The following is a 20500-nucleotide window of genomic DNA, read 5'->3' as shown; positions in this document are numbered from 1 at the left end:
ATGTTTTGTAAACAGGGCAACAGAGGCATAGAGTGTTTGGGTGTATAAATGTACTTAAACTTCTTATACAAAAAGTCTATTGACAGAGCCCATGCATCTTGAGTCCTACTCAAGGGATGTACATTTTGCTGATAATGGGAATTCTCAAAATGTCTCCATATCACTAAGCAAGACTTTCTCAGAAACCACACTGTCCTCAGGATGAAGGACAAGTAATACTATTTCTGAGAATGCAGCATCATTTTACTTTGTGCAATCCCTTTGCGTAAGCCGCTGAATCATGGATCTTATCTTGTAATTCAACTTCCATGATAGACCAAAGGCGATACTGACAGAAATTAAATCAGCACTTCAAAGGATTGAAGGTGAGGTCTTGTACATACATGCTATCCTGCTGATGCTTCATAGCTATCAACAGGAATAGAAATTATTTTGACCTTCTTTGCTGTCCTTTTCTATTCTCTGAAACACAATATTACAGACTATGTGAGCTGAACGCTTCTCTCCACTGGACTGGAAAATTGGCAGTAGTGACATTCATGTTTTTGAAACATCAAAGAGAGTGGAATACATACAGATGGTGAGACTTTTATCTGTAGGATATTATGGCTTCAGCAAACTTCATCATGATCTCCCAAAAAGGAAAGAAAATGCAAAACAAGAGATTGACGTACGATAAAGAGATATGTAAAACTGTAGTCATTAGTGATGTGTCAAATTCATGAGACACATCTAGGAATGGCAGGAGAAAATTCTCCAGAGGAAAGCCTCTGTGAATGTAGACCACCAGGTAAGGGCTGGCCAAATATCACACATTTTCAGAGTGCTTTGCATGTGAGCTGTAACATATCATGTACTACCGTCTCCAGAAGATTTCTGTTAGATATCTTTCACTTAGGGTCAAGAGTCAGAAACATCCATTACAATGTGGCTGATGTTATGATGCTGTAATGCTCGGATGCTCAGACATGTACACAAGATACCTCACTTGACTTCTGAGATGTGGCAGGGCTCTTTAGAGCAAAGAATTTAGAGGGACTGATGTGTAAGGATTTCAGCTCTATATTCTATGCATTTGTCATGGACATGGAATATGAACATCTGTATATTAAAACTGATGTTAAGATATTTTTACACCTCTGATATAGACAACTTGTTAGATAAGTAATGTAAAGAAAAAAAGCAAACAACCCAATAAACCTCTGAAATTGTAAATAGAGATTCTGTGGCAGAAATTGCCTTTGATTGTGATTTCTTAGCTAGTGTGATTTACAGTATCTAGCACAATCAGAGGCTAAACCGGTAATTTAAGAACTGTGTAATGTCAACAAGAAAATCTGATACTTACAAAAATCTGCCTGATGAGCATTTTTCAACTTTATGATTCTCACAGTGAGCAAGGAGTAAGGTGTCATTTCTTCCTGCTAAAAAAAATAAAACAAAACAAAACAAAAATAAAGGAGATGTATTTTAAAGTTTTGAATAAGTGATTGTAATGACAACCAAACACTGAAAAGAACCCAGATTCTGCTAAAGCTCTCTCTTCAAGTTGGCATCACAGCAAAAATGCAAGAGGCGGCAAAACGCCCTTTCTTCACAAATTTCATTGAACCCTAAAGACTAGAGTTATCTAAGCATACAAACAGAAGACATGGAAGAGGGTGAGTAGGAAAGTGGAGACAGGTTAAATAAGCTGAGAAAGTTCAGTTAGCAAGCTGTATTAAATCATACACATGACCACCAGCATCCAATATGACGACAAAATTCAGTGAATTCACAAACTAGAGATGCTTAAATTTGTTTGGCTGGCAGCCTATGTTGTGCTGTAGATAGAATCAAGGCCTATATAAAAGTTTCTGCTTTTAATGCAATGATTGGATAACTGGAGAGAGGAAAAAAAGATTGGTCTTTTTCCTTTTCTTGCTTGTTTTTTAAAAGAATAATTTTCATGACAGGGAGGTGTCTAAGGATAAGTGTTAGCACCTTAGGGATTGTCTCAGGACATACACAGTACACAGGTTTGGACAAACATTTCCAGCTTGCTTTGTGGGAACACAAATTTTCCTTCCCAAATGTGCTTATCTGATTCACATATGTGCAGTAGTATAATGAAGTACACAGATTGGAGTACAATCCTTAATTTCAAAGAAGGCTGTCTCCAATTCCTTGTTGAAGGTGCCAGGCCTGACCACTTTAGTCTGCAAAAGTTGTGACAATCAAGTGTGCTTTCTGGATTTTACATCTTCAGAGAACATGCTCATCATGTCCATTAGCAGCAGCTAGAGCAAGCAGGGTATTGGCAGAAAGGGGTAGAAAATAGGCAAAGCTTAATATGGCCACAGCACAGATGGTTATATTGATACCCTGGGTGCGGCAACAGGTGTGGAAAATTTATCAAAATAGCTCAAGTTTATAGAAAGGGAAGAGTGTTGCACCGTGGTTGTACGCAAGAGCCTGTATGAAAAGGGCAAATCAGCAGTGGGGATGGCTACCTGTATCACTGTTTAGGAACAGAAGCAGATGAAAATGAGGAATTTCAGGAATTTCAGAATGTATCGAGTACTAAGTTCCCAAGTTGATGTATGATTATAGTAGGAACAGGTCTTGTTTAATAAAAGGGGTAACACAGAATGACCGCAGTGAATGTCAGAGGGTGAAGTTCTGCACAAGAAAGAAAATGCAAACTCTGTCATATCCTGAGGTCGGACTACTTCTGCTGCATGAAGAGCATTAATCTGCGTACAAATATGTTATAAGCAGATTGTGAATTGGATATTTCCAATAAGAGGGGAAAGTATAAATAGTATATCTATAAATAATATAATATATATGTGAAAAAGTCATCTTGAGATAGGTTATGAAGTACTAAGAAACTTCTTTAAGGACTTCTGAACAAAGCATAATCAAAACAAAATGTTATGGCATTAAAATGAGGCAGGTTTAGGAACTGAGAAGTGTTAGTTTGCAATTCTAATAGCGAGGGTCTTTGGAAGTGATTAAATGATCAAACTCACTATGATGACACTTTTGGATTTGGAAAAAAAAAATTCAGCCAAACAATACTGAAGGCACAGTACATATTGGCATCAGGCAATAAGGAGGCCACTTCAGTGGAGGCCTGATGGTATTCACAAAGAGCTCAAGGAGAAGTTGAGGTAATGGCAGAAGACAAATAGCTCAGTAATTCTTAGTAAGGTCACCTCACAAAACACCAACAACATGAAGAGGTGACCAAAGAAAGAAGCTGTTGTGAAAGCTGATGACCAAAACTTTGAAAACGTTATCTGAAGTAAATAGAGTGCTGGTGGAAGATGATGAGATAATTGGGAGATGTTATCTATTTTCTGAGAAACTTCAAATAAAATAACTAGGAGAAACTCCTGAGTGAAATAAGGCAAAGCACATACAGACATGCTGCTACTGTGACAAATGTCGAAGACTGGTAAAAAGGTCAAAGTATAAGAAATCAGTGAGACAAGACAGTACACCAGCTGAAGTGTGTAAAGCATTGTACTACAAGGAACTCATCATGACAAAATTTGCTTAACCTCCCAAACAATTTCTATCCCTTTGAGAAGGAAAGACATGAAGGTCATAAAAGGAATTTGCAAAAAAATGCAGTAATTCTCAGGCTATGAAGTAATCCAGTGAAGTGGCAAGATTGAATTTTTTATAAAATGCTGGACAATTGAAAGACACTTTAAAAAGATGTTAGCCAGTGCCTTTTTATTATTTTAATAACCAGAAAGCTTTGCACGTGTGCTCAAGCTTATAGCCAGGAATTGCAATGTCAGAATGTTTTCCATGAGTTGACCAGTTAAAAATGCTAATACTTTTTGCTGTGAGCTACAAAAGCAACACACTCAAAACCAGAGGGCTTAGTGCCAAATAAATGCATTCTCTTTATCAGGATGCAAGGTGTAGAATATCTTGTCTTCTGGGTAGGTGTATTCCAAAACTGAAAAACTGGGTAGGGCACAGGATTTTTTATAGGGTTGTGTTCTAAACAGGGGAATTAACATCTCAACATTGTCAGGACACAGGCTGAGCCAGCTCCACAATATTTTTTCAACCAATATTGTTAGACAATTCCTCTTCCATCCACAAGGAACAACTCCATGTCTACTTACCTCAAACTGTTTTGTCCTTAAAAGAGCAAACACTCATTGGGTTTGTCCTTTTTTTCTATAAGTACTCCAGTTAGAAAAATACATAAAAAACTTTGGCAGACATATATTAGGATAAATAATGGAAAGAGTTAAAGGAACTGCTGATATCTTAGCCTTCTTTAATGGCACCAGTCCTTCAGCCAGCATTTTGGAACATGTGTTTTTAAAGATTTGTGTATGAACTACTATGACTAACTAAAGAGTTGTGTATGGACTACTATGACTATGTAAGTAGAATGACAGAAACAGAAATAAAAGTGGGTCTTCTGCAAAGTCACACTTTTGCCAAGCACTGTTTGTGTGCTTGTACCTGAGGGTCATTGCAGCAGACTAAAGCAGAGGCTGTGGGACGAATGCACCACAAAACCCTCGTAGTTTGCATGCAAATGAAAACAAACTGACAAAAGAGTATGGGAGGGCTATATTAAGAAGGGAAAAAACCCCAAAACAACTAAACAAAACATGAGAACATATCCATGTGTTTCTATGAAGAACAGTAAAGAATGACACAGATTAGACAGTGTCAAAGATTATGCAAGGCTTCAAACACCTTATTTTTGTAGAATCATGGCGAGAAAATGGATGGTTATATTTGGTGTCACAGGAATATGGCTTGGTGCAAAAAGCAGGATTTTATTTAAATTTTAAGAGCTCAACAAGGGAACAATACGGCAGAGAGCCTAATCGGCCCAAATGTACAGATTAGAAATTTGATTGAGTAAAAAGCAAGAATTATTTCTCACCTCCAGGAGGAAAGCTCTAAGCAGGGGCTGCGTAAGCAAAAACCAAGTGTGAGCTGTGTATGTAAACTGTGTACTAGGAGGAAATCTCACTGTAGTGCTCTAGAGAGTCCTGTGAGAGCATGGCACTGGCTATGCCAGCCAGAGCAGACTCAACATTCAGTCATGGAACAAAGACCATTAAGAAGAGAGGAAAGAGCTGGTGATGGGAACCTGAAAGATACATTCAGTGTGTTTTGTGGCAGAGAACATGGAGTCAGGCAAGTCATAGCTGATTTTCCCTCAGCCTGAGCCTTGTTCTCTGGGTCTATTCATTGGGTCAACGTGGTTTATTAGCAAAATCCCTTCTGCTATTTGTCTTTCCCCAAGAACATGATTACTTTAAATTTGAAGGAATAATGAAAATACTAGTTTTATCTCCATATCCTCATCATTTTTACTAGTTAGAAAACGTTTTTCATAGCACACAGAACCAGTCTGTATCCTGAAATGTCAAACTCCACCTCTCAGTATGACACTCAGATGGCCATATTATAGAAATCAAAGTTCTTTGGAAACAAAAAAACAAACAACCAACTCTGTTCTAGAAAACATTTTCATCCCCTCCTTAGGGCATAAAATGAAGAACAATGTTCATTGATCATGATAATAATAATTTGAGGTGCCAGTGCCTTTGAAAAGAGCTATCTATTAAGCAAACTATTAACTCACTATTAACTATAAAGGAAACCTCTGAGATGTCCTCCTCAGAGAAGTTAATGAAAAGTTACTTTCTGTAATATTTTCCTGATGGCCAAATGCCAGACATGACAAATACTGCAGATAATTCAAAGAGCAAATAGTATCTTCATGTAACTGAAGCTCAAGTTCCTGGTGCTATCAATGAAAGTCATACAACTAATATTTTTTTCCCCTCTAGTCATTGCAATAATACATTGAACAATGCTAATAAACTAAAAAGCAAATATGCTGCCTCTGCTGATTATCATTTGTGTTATATTAAAAATCCATACCAAGCCATGAGCAACTCCTGATGCCTAGAATAAAGGAAGCATTACCAAAAATTTGAGAATCTACAGTACACAAATGAGTAAATCCTCTTGCAGTTCTCATTAACAAAGATAAATCTGTGTAACCTCTGAACTTCTCCCTGCAATTGCAGAGTGATGGGCAGACTGAGCATCCTCTCTTAAAGGCTCATTGTTATCCTTGTAAAAGGTAACCTTATATGACACAGTTCAATCAAGATGCCTTTTTTTTTTTTTTTTTTTAAGAAGGAAGGGTGACAGGGCCCTAAGTAATGTCACAGCTTTTTCTAGTTTTCCTGCAAACTGTTAAGGACTGAAGGACTAGGTATAACTTAATGTTTATCAGCTACAGAAATCAAAAACTGATAAAAATTCTCCTAGTTCTCTTGTTTCTGATTTTAGGTACAGCAGAAGACTTTGGTGAGACTCTCTGCATTATGTTAATAGTACTAACCTTGAGCTGAGATTATGCTTCCTGGTTTCTTGCTATTTGCATTACTGTGTATCAGTTTTCAGTGCATAGACGTGATAAGCCAACATCTATTTGTTTAAATTGATAATTTCCCAAGGAAAATACCCTTTTAAAAATTTTTTTTGAAAGAAGTAATTATTCTGTATAAGACAATGCACTAACAAATAATATCCAGTGATAAACTTTCTAGATTTCTGTAACTATGGGTTCCTTTACTTACAACTATTTATGAACTTCCTTTAATATGTTTCATCTTTCCTGTATTCATATGTAAGATGCTTTAAGGCAAACTGTCAGTTCAGGAGTCCCTGGTAAAGCTAAAGAGATATTCTCTTGGTTCTCTTATCCCTTTTAAAATAAGAAAGAGGTTTCACAAGATAGGTACATTTTCCTGAAAATTGCGTAGTGGGGCATATTTGGCTTTGGTAGGAGACACAGCTAAATTCCATGCTCAGCCCCAGGCACGTTTTTCTAAACCAAATGCAGTAATTATTCAGTTTATCACACAGCTATGCAAAGTTCTCTCAAACTGAAGCAAGTACTTGGGAAAAGTTTGAACATTCACATTAAGGAAAGCTCTATACCCTCTTAACTTCTTCTGAGGCTTAAGGTCTGCTACAAGCATGTTATCCTTTCTAATAGCTCTCTACTAATGATTATCCTCCTATTGAAGATGGCAAGCTATGACTTGCAAAAATCCAGGCAAATATTCTGAAAGCTACCCAGGAAACTCAATGCCAGTAAGAGGCAGAAATTGGCCAGCTCAGGCAAGTCTGTGCCTTTAATGCCATTTTTCTGCCAAGCTTTATTGCATAGGAGAGAAGACATATTCAAAGCCAGGAGGCAAACAAGAGTGTCTGAGATTGTCTTCATTGTTAAACACCTGCAGATAGTAAAGAAAACTTTCAGAAGTTCCCTTAGTAGAGAGAAATTATGGCACAAATAATACATTAAAGCTGTGGAAAGGGTTCCATAGCCCCTATATATAGGAGTTTATGGCCACAAAATTCTTTTTTTATGTTACTTTATGTGCATTCAAAAACATATGCTTTTGAATGGATTATAACAATCTCTGTGTAAATGTAACAACATAAGTGGTAAAGAAGGGTTGGATGCTTTTAGCCATGGATGTTCTAAAGCAACAACTTCAGTATGAATGCAATAAATCATTACAAAACCGCTAAGGAGATTGGGTCATTGTTTTCCCCAATAGCTGCTTTTCCTGCTTAAGTACACTCCCTTGGTGAACTTTAGCACAGACACACACACAGAGCAAAATGAGAACACCTAAATGCTATGTCAGTTTTGGTTATGCCTCTTTGCCATTTACATCAAGTTTCATACCCCACTTGTAGTTTTTCACCCTTTTGTACACTAATTTCCATCTTTAGGAGCTGCCAGAATGCTGTTAACAAGAGATCAGTTTGATCAATCAGTTTGATAAGGTTATGACATACATAATCAAAACAGTGTTTGTAGTTTTCTGTAGATTTGGAAGTCTGATTACACACACACAAAAAAAAAAGAATCAAAATACAGTTCACCTATGAGCTATAGGCACTTGAATCACACATCATTTAAGATGTCATCAAAAGTAAGTTTTCTTTTTGTTTAGAGTACCCATGTTTTACTTTGAGGTAGCTTGACAAAATGCCAGCTGCAAGTTAATCAGGAGCAGAGACAAAAATCATCACTGATATAGCTGCTACATGTTTGATGCAATTAATCTCTGTCACGGGCCCTGTAAAGGTTGCTAGAGTTGTTCTTTTGTTGTGATGAGGTGTACAGTGATCAAAGTGGGCATTTTTTGTGGAAACTGGCATTAATGTCCCAAACCCAAAGGATCAACAACGCCCATGCTCTGACTCTACAGTTCTGGCAACATTCTGTACTTGTTCTGGGCTAACGCTACATTAGATCAATAGATATTAAAATAATGCCAAAGTCAGTCCCATTTTAACAGAAAATTGAGAACATTTTCATTAAGGAATTTTTCTCAGGAATAAACCCATGAAAATAACACACTTTGTGTAAATAGATAAAGGAATAGAATAAAAAAAATAATGGAATGGAGATGTTTCACCTAAAGAAAATTTTCTTTCATTAAATGTTCTTATTTCTGAATAAGCATGTGAATATTTAATAGCCAATTTTTGGGAAAAAATATCCTACCCTTCTCAAAAAAATATTGCTTTAGTCCCACATATTTGTAGTTTGTTGAAGATGGTACCTTAGCATCATCGCTTGAGGCTACATAGTGCATTATCCCTTTTCTTTCTTCATTTTCCAGGAGGCTTGATTTTCTGGTTGAATGCTGCTGAGGGAAGAAGAACACGAAATGAAAAGGAGAGATGAAAAGATCAATTTTTCTACTGATTTCAGTTCCTCAGTGTGTAACTGCAGAGTGGAATGGGCAATTTGTACCTCCTCATAGTGGAGAATAAAATGGTTGTGCCAGGAAAGTGGCAGCAGTTGCTGTGCTATATGGAAAGATAATGACTCCAGTCCTGGTAGCTGCAAATATCCAAGAAAGGACAATCTCGTTTTCCTGGAGATTTATGTCCTACTGGTAACAGTGCACTCGAACTGTTGTAGTTCAGGGACAAATCTGAATCAAAAACTCAGGCTGGTTCTGTTTTCCACTTACCTGAGGTAAGGCAGAGGTTGATGCCATCGAGATCGCTGCTACATTAAAAGCAGCTGCTGTGAATGGCACCTTAGTAGTAGGCTGCACAGTTGCCGGTGTCTCCTATAACAAATTTTCAGTCTTGAAGAGTGTCAGAAGTTGCTGAACAGGTGTTTTATTACATTGAGTCAGAGCTCCACCCCTGCATGATTTCTGAAACAGGAAAATTTCCCACCCACATTATTTGTTCAAAGAGCAAGTCTGCTGTAGGGTATGAACGTTCATATCTGCAGGTCTTGTGACTGAGCAGAGTGAACTGAGAGAGCAGATGGTTCCTACCCGGGGGCTCGTGGAAATGCAATAACAGTAATACCCTGATTGATTATATGATAGAGATCATCTATGAGAAACAGCCTTACAGTGATGTTCTAAAAGTGAGGATAATAATAGTCTAATAAACACATCTACTTGTTTTCTCCACACAAAGACCCTGAATTCCATGCACGATTGACTCCATAATAAAATATAAATTTAAAAAAACAACAGTGGGGATGATCATTAGAAAGAACACATTTATGTATGAAGATAATAAGAATTCCGCTGAAGGAACACTTTCCCTGAAAAATGCTGTTGCATCATGGTTTCTGTGTGCACAGCTTGTTTTTATTGTAGTATTCTGCTTCAAAAGAAATAAAAGAAGACTTGATAAGCCACATTTTTCTGCTCCCTAAAACACAATGTATCATTTTTTTCATTTGAAGTGTGTTACTTATTTCTGGGCTTCACACTTAATACAGTATGCATCTTAACAAATTTAGATTTAAACATTTCACCTTGAAAAATCATGAAGTATTTCAACAAACAGTAATGCCATTTTCTGATTCAAGAAACATCCAGATTTCTGAGTAATTTTATTCAAATCACCAGCCAGCTAGGCACTATTAGCAGATTATTGGAATTTAATTGACTGATTGTGTACATTTACTTTTCTTTTAATCTCATGAGGATCTGCATATGCTCAGCACAACTGTAGGAAGCTCAGTGATTAAATTTTCTAATTCATTATGCAAGCATTATTAGGCATACATATGTTTGTATTGAAAGTCCTCCCAAAAGATTAAAAGTAGTGCTGACGAAAGAACTTGAGATTAATAGGATGACAGAGCATGATGCTTCCTTTTACAGTCAGGTGTAAGTATGAAATCACAGCACTCTGACTGTGGCAATGAGTTTTGTACAAGGATCTTGTCTGACAGAAACTAGACACAAACCCAATCACTTCTAGCAGTCTCATTATATACTTTTCTTATATGAACGCAGGAATCAATATGAAAAGGTGTTGTTACAAGAATAATGAGACAATCTGATGACATTATATACAGTATTCCATCCTTCCAAAAGTTTGATTTCTTAGGTTTAATTTTATATACTCATTATATTTTTTAATTGTTGTTTAATGAAATAAGCACATTTATTTTGCCACAAAGGGCAAGTGAAAAATTTGCTTTGAGCTTCCTTTCTCATATTCATTGTATTGAAACTTCTTGATGGAACAGAAACTGCTTAATTGAAGCCAGAATTAGATGATCTATAGCAATATTTTAAGGAGTGTCACACACCTCTCCCATGCTCTGGCTGATGCTTTGCTTAATATGAGCACTTGTACTTCCGTAAAAGAAGTTTTAAAATCTGACTTTTTTCCTGTAAAAAAGGTGACCAGAAACCATTTAGAGAAAATTACCTGTACACATAAAACCACACACATTTTCTGTTTCTTCTGCTACAGCCTATCTGTATCCTTGGTAGAAGTTGTAGAAGAGGTACAGAACCACAACAAAGGAATGAGAATATTAGCTACAATTTCTTTGTAATTGTGCTCCACAAAGGCTATCAGCTCCAGGTCTTGCTTCTGTGATGTATGGAAGCTAATGGGTGTGAGGTTTTTGCATGAGATCCTGTTTCTATTTACATCATTATAGTGTACCTTTGGTTTTAAGACAAAATGAAATGAGGTGGGGGAAGAAGCCTCCAGCATCCTTTAGGAAGCTGACTAAGAGTTGCTTGTTGCCTAACAACTAACTTTTCTTTCTTGACTCAGTCCTTGCTCATATAAAATACCTGTTCTTTAGGCTCAAGTCAGAGGCAGCCAAAGGTACCTTTGACTCAAAGCTGACACTGGTACTGGATTTCCTAAATTAGTTCAAGGTTCAAAATTGCTTTTTGCTATGAAGCACTATTCCTTTTGAGTCAAACATGTCCTTGTCACAAGGCATGCACTTAGGATACATTTGACTGTTAAGTCATCTAAAAGTTAGACTTGTAGTAGAAGCTGATTGCTTCTGTTTCCTCTGTACTGAATGGAGAAAAAGGAAAGCATGGCAACTACAAGCAGTGACTAAACTCCTCTATACTGGAATCTTCTGGAGAAGCCCAAAGGTCCAGGTCATACTTGACACCTAACTTCTGAATGTCTGAAGGTAGCTGAGGTGAATCCCACCCTAAATAATCAGTATGTCCTCTTTAATCACTTGTTTCCAGAGTTACTGATGCTGAGGAACCTGACATTGAGGAACTTGGTTTTGTTGTTAGCACATGATTCACCCTGTTGCAATGTGAAGCTGCAAAACACCCTTGGGCAAAAGCTCTATTAGCATATAAATGAAAAATCCTCTCAGGGATTTATTCAAATAACAAAGAGGTTTTGGGATTACCAGGGTGGCAGAGAATGCAAAATTCAATGCGGCAAGTATCAGTACAAGTACAAACTTCCTGCCATATTCAGTATCACCTAAGGCCCCTGTGATCATGAAGTGGACAGCCTGACATGGGACTGCTGTTCATAAAGCAGAGGCTGTACTGCGGTTGCTCATGTCCAGGTGCAGTAAGGGAGAAAGTAAGCTGGGTTTTCTGTGAAACTCCAGGCTGCAATTTGTGCAAGTTCAGCAGCAGCTTTATAAGAATCTGAGACAAGTTTGGGACTAATGGGGAATGTCACAGAGAAAGACTGATAGGAGACACTGCAACAACTCCCTAAAGGTAATGCACTCCTGACTTATAGGGCAGAGCCTCAGTGGTCAAATAATACACTTAGTCCAGCTCAAGGAGCAGAGAAACTATGCTGGGCCACTCCTAGATATTTACATTTATGGTAATTTTGGAGTCTGTCTGTCAGCTGGTGAGATGCAGATCACTCAAAAGTGCTCTGCCTTGAACTGATTGTCATTTAAAGCTTTTTTCTGCAATGCCTTTTTTTTTTTTTTCTGGACAAGTCTGATGGTGTCTAAGACTACAATAAACACATTCTAAAATTACAACCAGTTGCTGAGCTAGGCCATTTCTAACATTAATGCTCAAAGACATGGGTTGGATCAGATATAATTATTTAAAGATTTATTGAAGTGACTGCTAAGTACGAACAAAAGATCAGATAGATTTTGTGCTTTCTTTTGACTTTTCTCAATCATTCTTCATGATCCCTCTCTTCAGGGGGAAGCTCTCACAGTTTCTCTGCAGCCTACAGACTCTTCTTTATGTCTCATCCCTGTATCATGGGCTTTTGCACATCATGTACTTCAGCAGATCTTCCTCTCAGATTTTACAGACCACCTACCGGAACACAGGAGAAAGGGACAGTCCAGCCTCACTATAAGCCCTTCTGGTGTATTCCTGATGAGTATTTTTACTAGAAACAGACATCTTCTACTCCTCAGTGATACAGCAAGATGAAGCTACAGTGCATCAGTGTGATACTTCAGACATTAAAAGTAATATTACAAGGTGGCTCACCTGAATAAAAGCAAAAATGCTCAAGTTCATGTCAGAAAATCAAGAGATCATAACAATCCCCATGACAGCAATGCCAAATATCACTCAAAAGAATCAGGTTTTAATATGGCAATGGCTCTGAAACTTTGCCTGATCCCCATAGCTGCTGCTGGTGACCCATATGCCCTTTATTTGAATAGGATAAATACTTATGTAATAATGAAAAAGGTATACATAAATATATTTATCTATAATTCAAATCTAGATTAATAGAATTTTTCAGGCTGGAAGAGAGCTCTAAGATCATTGAGTCCCATCATTAACCTAATCCTGCCAAGTCCACTGCTAAATGATGAAGATATAAGGACAGAAAAAGTGAAATGGATTGATAAAATTTCAACCATAAAGTAAAATCAGCAGACAAGGGAGTGTTTCTGTATACTGGGAGTATTGTATTGCTTTTCAGAGGGTTCTGTATGCTCCTACCCATGACAAATACGAAGTATAGATATTTGTTGTTACGTTTAAACTAACTTTACCCAAACTCAGAGGAAATGTAAATTCAGAAAATATTTCAAAAACAGTTGAAGAAGTACTTAATGTCCTGGACAAATACTGACAGGAGTTCAGATTTGTAAGGTCATTTGGTCTGCTTATTCTATCACAGAACATAATCTCTCTTCTGATCTGACTTGTAGAAGATGTGTGCATATGCACAAGTCCAATGTTTTTTTATCATGGAACTTAAATATGCAGGCATGCCCTGCAGGGATTCTAGTTCTTACCACCATCACCATAGTCTCCCATCAAACACTAAAAGACAGGAACTGCTACAGCAACTTATCCTGAAATAACTGGTTTCTGAACATTTACAGCTGTAATAAGTTAATGGTATTTTTGTATCTTAATAAAATCAGCGTATGCCGATGAGGTACATCTTTGAGCTTGCTATTCTTGTCTAATATATGTCACATCATATGCTATCATTAACTTGAGATTTCCAGTGTTCATTGCAGTTATCTCCAATGGATAAAGTACATTGATTGTAAGAATCTAGTTCATACATAAATCTGTTGGTCACCAGAGTGCATTTCCTGACTGGAGAGAAAAATGCGGTTTCCCAAGAGGACTGTGATTTGAGAGTCCCAAACAAGAGCAAGCATACCCCAATGCAGGTGACAGATTTGCCACTGATTCTGGCAGTTGCTCAAAGCCTTCCTCATTGGCAAGAAGGATCCCTTTTACTTCCTCAGTGCAAAAGGGGACCGTGGCACCTTTCTGAGTGCACTGCCTTTTCAGCCAAGAAAGGCATAGCCAGAGTGTTTCCAGAAACATCGAGAGACTGATTTTATCAACAAGGCAATGGCTCAGGATTTGTTGTAATTCTTAACTTTTCTCTTACAAAAGATGATAGCACAGTGCACTATGAGACCAGAGCCCACCTCTGATGCAGTACTGCATGAGAATTACATCCTTCTCTCTTAATTAACCAAGAGGGAGAGAAACAGGTGAGAGATTCTGCCCTAAAAGACACAGTTCCCTGCTCCTGCACATGCTGGGGCAGGTAGCTGTCTGCAGTCTATTAGAGCCCTGGTGAGAAAACATGAGTTCTAGGAAAAGGACATCTTTAGTAAGGCATACCCAGATGAAGAAATACTGCCCGCCACTGTGGGCATTTCCCATCCCACTTACAGGTTGAAGAGGAAGAGGAAGCACAGGATTAGGTGATGTACTCACTCCAGCTCATCTTGCAGTGCTGAATTTCCTGGTGCGTCTTCCCTGTATGAGAAAGGCCTGGCTATTGCAGAAGCTCTTGAATCCAATATCTCTCCACATGTGCTGAAGCTGTGTTTTCATTGCCATGTTGACTTCAAGCCTCGTGATTCATTTTGCAATCTGAAGCCGTGCGCATGGCAGCCAATCCTGCCCTATATACAGTGCATTGTCACTGGAAATATGAAATGATAGCCTTTCCAGGCCACCTGGTATGTCATATAAGCAGTGCTTATCAAACCCAGGCTCTGTTGGGAGTCACATAGCCATCCTTCAAAGCTGCATTTTGTGCTATCTGAGCTATCTATCTCACATACCTCATACTAACCGCTCAGGGGACATAGTCTCAGGATGCTACATACATGAGTCCATATGGATTAAAAAAAAAAGCCATTTCTAGGGAGTTCAAAAAGCTTCACAGTTGTCTATGGAGCCAAGTATAGGAGAATTTAGGGATGGTAAGCAAGAGTCTCATTGTCATACCACAAGCTCCCACTGAATAAAATACAAACCTGTGCAGGAATCTAGTGCGGCCACTTACTCACAAAAGAGCTGATCACAAAGATTAAACTATGTGAGTAGCTCCACATGAAAAGACTTTAAAGAAACAGTTGCAAAACATCTTAAGGAAGTGTTCCACTGCGTAAGGAAAGAAACATTCTCCAGGAGATCGAGATAGACAACTATGTAAGTACATCCTATTACATGCTAAATTAAATCACCATTGCAACATGATACTGTGCTAAAAGTCGCAGACATCAAAGACAAACGTGACTCTTAGGTCAGGTCAAGAAGACATAGATTAAAGAAAGACAAATTTGTAGTGGCAAACATTGCTGAATATCCATTATAATAAATGTAAGGGAGGCACATGTTACTAAAGCAGCTATTGCATGCAACACTCACATGGTTTTGATATTTTGACCCTATGTGATGCAATGACTGAAACCTACTCAGTTAGATCACATTACACAGATACAACAAACGAATTATTCCCTATATTTTCACAAGTCCAAGACAATTATAAGCTCAGGCTGGCTCTCGGTAAATAAACTTTTGATTGACAAGGAGAAATCTCTATTGCTTTGGAGGTCAACATTGCAGCTTCATGCTAAAAAACAATAGGAAAGGTCAGGGTGAGCTAAAAGATGTCTCTGAAGATGTAACAATTTGTTCCTGCTGCAGGTGAGGAAATCTCAGTGGTAAGACATGAGCTTTCCCAATTTCGCTATTTTGGCTGAAAAACCCAGACTTTTTCGGAGTTAATAAGAAGGCAGCAGCTGGATGTGAAATGCGTGGTACATGGGAAAATAGGAAATACAAAGCTTGCAACATAACCCAAAACTTAAAGAATACAGAAAAAAAACATCATTTCCAAGAGTGATATTAGGAAGCATGTCTATACATATGTATATGTGCAAATATAAAGAAAGTGTAAATGAGCTTAAAGCAAAATGCTATCAAAGGTCTGGACTTAATTACTTCATATAGAAAGAAACATAATTACTATTTATGCTGCTAAGGTAGGAATGCTAATAAAACATTTTTATTCCATGTTCAGAAAGAAAACACTTTACATGTTTCATCAACCAATATGAACTGCTTTACAACGCATAGTCATACAACACATATTAAGACTGAACAGAGATCCTTCTTACCAATTAGTGCTTAAAACATAGTCTAAGACTTTTGACTGTCTATGGTTCAGCTATTTTAATTCCTGGGTTACTGCAAAACTGCAGAAAATCTAAAGAAAGTGAATATTGTGCCAATTTTCAAAAGTAGTAAGAGAGATATGATAATGTGCCAGTAGTTTGTTTACCTTGGCTGCCATTGTCATAATGGGCACAATATGTGACTAATTAAAAACCAGTTATCATATATTACCACTCCTGGTTCTCTTACTATTTCTCAAAATGTGAGCTGGCAGTCACGCCCACCAAATGTTCCATCATTCCTGAAGTAATTAATAGTAATATCTATTTTAAATCAAGAGTTGGTTTCAAGTTGCACACATTCTTTTCATCTATGTTTCATACATTTTGTACAGCATTTGTTAATATGCATGTTTATATTACATATAACTTTCAGCATACATAGCAATTATCCACTGAAAACTGCACTCCACCACACAAGGGAGTGTTTTCCCAAAAAAAGACTGTTGATATGTAATTAGTTGGCCTTAGGACAGTCATTAACTAGTACAATTTAATGTCTGGACAGCAGGTGGTTCCACCCAGACAAATTCCATATATGTATGTGTTATATACATGTGTATGTGTATAAAAATATCAAAGGATATTTGAAGTAAAAATTATGTCTGAAACCCTTTGCATGAAGGCAGAAATGAGGGACATACCTCACTTGCACATGAACTGAATGCCTAGCCATATGGTTGAGTGAAGAGCTTAAGAAACATGGAAAATAAAAGAACAGGGGAAAAGGACAGGAAAGCTGTTGGAAGTTGTTATTAATAGATATAATTGTGCCTTTCTTTTTATTTTCCTTTTTTTTTTTTAAAATCTATTTCTATTAAGCTTTGGGAAAGTCTTATATTTGGATTATGCACAGAAATTCTTCACTTATCTTAGTATATGTTTTAGAAGTGATGGTAGTGTGTTGCCAAAACTGATGTGTGCTGTCCTATGAATGCACATTTTCATCTTCCAAAGCAGGGTACTGGATCTGCCTCTACGTGACTAGAGTGCAATAAAGCTGCAAAGGATGTCAAAGGAATTACAGGAAGTTCTACCAGTAAGGTGCATGGGACAGTAAAATGGTGATGCAAGGTAACTGCATGGAAAATAAATCTTTCTGGGGTTAGCATTAGCCAGGGGTTCCCTGAAAAGTGATGAGCAATTTTGGTAAGCCCTGAAGCATCTCTGGAAGCCAGTCAGTAGGAAATAGTGTTTTTCAAGAAGAAGAAGGAGATTCTGTTCTATCCTGCAACAGTAGGTATTTTTACTAATAGTCTACTGTGCAAAGATAGTAAGATTTTGTTACACAAAGATTGAAAAGAAAGTCTATATTACTAAGGTTAGGAATTTTTTTTTCTAACTGATTTTATAATTAGTTCTCAGTGAGAAACATGACTGAAAAAAGTTTTCTTCTGAGGAATTTTTAAGAGTTTACCAGTCTCAAACTCTAAGTACTTTTGTAAGTGTTTTGGAAATAAACAAGGCATTCTGACTGCCAAATTTGCAGTAGAACATAGATTGATGGAGTAATAGTGAGGAGAAGGCAATCACAGAGAATGATCTGACCTGCTTGATAAACTGGCCTGATTAACCATGGTAAAATCTAATGCACTGAAGTGCAAAGTTATGACTAAGGAAATGACAAATGTATGTTACGGTTTACTCCCCCTTACAAAAGGGAAGAGTGTCGTGTGGAAAACACTAATTCACCAGCTTATGGAAGACAAACAACTTGTCAGAAGTCTCTAAAGGCAAATGAGGACAACTGTATTCTGTATATAGAAACTGGAAACTCATTTATATGTGAGAACATAAGAATAACAAAGCAATGTTAATCTCAGTGTATAGCACTAGTGGAAAGGGTACTGAAGTCTACATTTGATAAAGGGACAGTGAAGAACTGAAGGGAGTGCAAAAACAGAGATACAGTTGGATATAGCAAATAAAAGGATTTTTGTAATCAGAACATGAAGGGTTAAATCTATTGGTTTGACAAAAAGAAAACTGATATAAGGTTGGTATATTTTATAAAATTGATCCTAATGAAGGAACAGTCATTATAAGATAGCTTTTGAATTACTAGGAAAATGTGTAATCTAACATATGCTAATGTCTGGGCTCTGGCTAAACTAAATGAGGGTGGAAACAAGGCACATACTTATTGCTTACACTACAACATACCTCCATAAAATGTAGTGACTTCACCATTCCTGATATTTGTAGAAGAAGAGGGATCCATTTGCATCAAGACAGACTTTGGTCAGCCACAGGTGATCAGGATTAACATTTAAGTAACTGCACGGCAGGTAACAGGCCTGACATCTAACAAGTCTAACAAGATGATCTGATGGTACTTCTGGGTTTTATAAGTTATGGAAAGAAATAAGATACATTTATAATCTAGTGCAAATACAAAACTGCATTTGCTATTTTACCTCGTTCTTCCATGGCATAGTAGGAGCTAACCAGAGCTATACAATTCAAGAGTTCTGTGTTATAAAATGGACATATTGAAGAAGTGCAAGGTGGTAGGACCATTTAGCAATGGGAAAGCCCAGAAAACTGTCCCTCAACATTTTGCTGAAGGCTTATCATGTACTTGCAAACGAGGAATGCAAAGGCAAAGGATGCAAAAACCTAAATATTTCTCTAGGCTTAGCTTTAGTATGCAACAGCTTTGAAGGCCTTCTTCACATCTCCTAAGACCTTTCAGCCTTATTTGTTGAACTCCTTGTTGAACTCCTCTTTGGGTTTCACATGTGAAAGGTGTAAAAAGCCTCCTTTAAGCTTGTTGAATGTTGAGATAAGCCAGACTGAGCAATACCATGCCCCAGAAAATGTCTAAAATGGGACAGTTTTAAAATGACCAGCATGGTTTCAAAAAGCCTATCCATTTGAGGGGGGCAGGGGAGACAGGGGTGGAGGTCAGGATCCTAGAAGAAAAGGCAAGGATAGAACCACAGGGGAGATACACAGCTCCCCACTGGCATATGAAGGGCTGAAGCTGGAACCATGAGTGATACTCTGCAAGAAAATTACATCTGACATGCTTGTGGTTGTAAGAACCATCCTTTGAAATCTGCACACTTACTGTACAAAGAAAGTGAACTGGTCATGAGAAGATCAATCCAGACTGACTACCAGAAGACCAGTTCTCAGACTTTAATTCTGGAGGGGTAAGTGTCGAGTAAAGAAGAGGTAAGAGCCAAAACCTGTTCGTAATCTACAAAAAAAAATCTTTCGAGAATTTACCCTGGACAAACCACACTGTTATAGCTACAACTTGTCAGCAGGACAGAAATAAAAGCCTGACTATGTCCAGAGCGCTCCCTTTCAGGAACAAGGCAAGCATTTCACAGCCACCCCTCCCAACCACTGACACTTCTTTGCTGTATTCTAAAACAGAGAGCTGCACAGAGCACTATTGTACTTGGCTGGCATGTCACTGCAGAAACACCGTGTCCCACTCCCTCTGCCGGACTCTGATGATGCTATTTAAAGCTTCAGACTGACACAATTCAGCCGAGCACACTGTGGATATCTTCATCTATTTGTTGGGAAAGCAGAGGAAAAATTCTCCAAAATTAGCCTTACCTTCTCTTTTCTCTTCTTCTCTAGGCTAAACAATTGAACTGACCTCAACCACTTCTCATATGGAGTTCCCTCAAGATCCTTCACCATCTTTGCAGCCTTCCTTTGGACACTTTCTAATGGCTCCGTATCTTTCTTACACTGTAGTATCCAAAACTGCTTACAGTGCTTGGTGTGAAGCCACTCCAGTGCAGAGCAGAGCAGGAAAATCACCTCCCTTGACCAGCTGCTGATGCTTTGTCTGATGCCCCCCAGGACACACTTGGCCCTAATGGCTAACGTGGCACTGCTGACCCATATTCAACTTGCTGTTGACCAGAATCTCCAGGTCTCTTTCCACAGTGCTACTCTCCATGTGGCATGTCCTTTTCTTTTCTCTAACCAGTAGCATGCAATGTGCCATGCTGCTTGTCTCACCACCACCTTTCAAATGCAAAACACAAGCCAAGTTCATAAAGTATGAGTTTAATGTGGTCTGCCCTGAACACGTTAAACTTAAACATTTAAAGCTCTTTTTCAAGGCAACTAGCACCATGTTTATTATCGTCTTAGCACCTTCTTTTTTTGTGGCTGCTTATCCTCTGTACCATACAATGACACATACTCCACTGTTTTCGCTGAATTGCAATGAATTGCTGC

The 20500-nt window shown here is 37.9% G+C and overlaps 1 protein-coding gene across 1 annotated transcript in view; it reads right to left on the bottom strand.

Moving 5' to 3' along the window:
• Positions 1-19951, bottom strand: part of LOC114056470 (cytosolic phospholipase A2 epsilon-like) — a 44833-nt gene extending 24882 nt beyond the window's left edge. Inside the window, exons 1-4 of the mRNA XM_027881679.1 lie at positions 19865-19951; positions 9057-9158; positions 8640-8723; positions 1349-1424 (exon numbers count right to left, since the gene is read on the bottom strand). Of these exons, the coding sequence (XP_027737480.1) occupies positions 1349-1424; positions 8640-8723; positions 9057-9158; positions 19865-19951 (349 nt within the window). The remainder of the gene's footprint in view (positions 1-1348; positions 1425-8639; positions 8724-9056; positions 9159-19864) is intronic.
• Between the last annotated feature and the right edge of the window lie 549 nt (positions 19952-20500).

The sequence above is a fragment of the Empidonax traillii genome, unplaced genomic scaffold (genome assembly GCF_003031625.1).
Source record: "Empidonax traillii isolate 1590-97213 ecotype Southwest subspecies unplaced genomic scaffold, ASM303162v1 scaffold93:size1158651, whole genome shotgun sequence".
NCBI lineage: Eukaryota > Metazoa > Chordata > Aves > Passeriformes > Tyrannidae > Empidonax > Empidonax traillii.
This window is presented reverse-complemented; position numbering and strand designations above follow the sequence as displayed.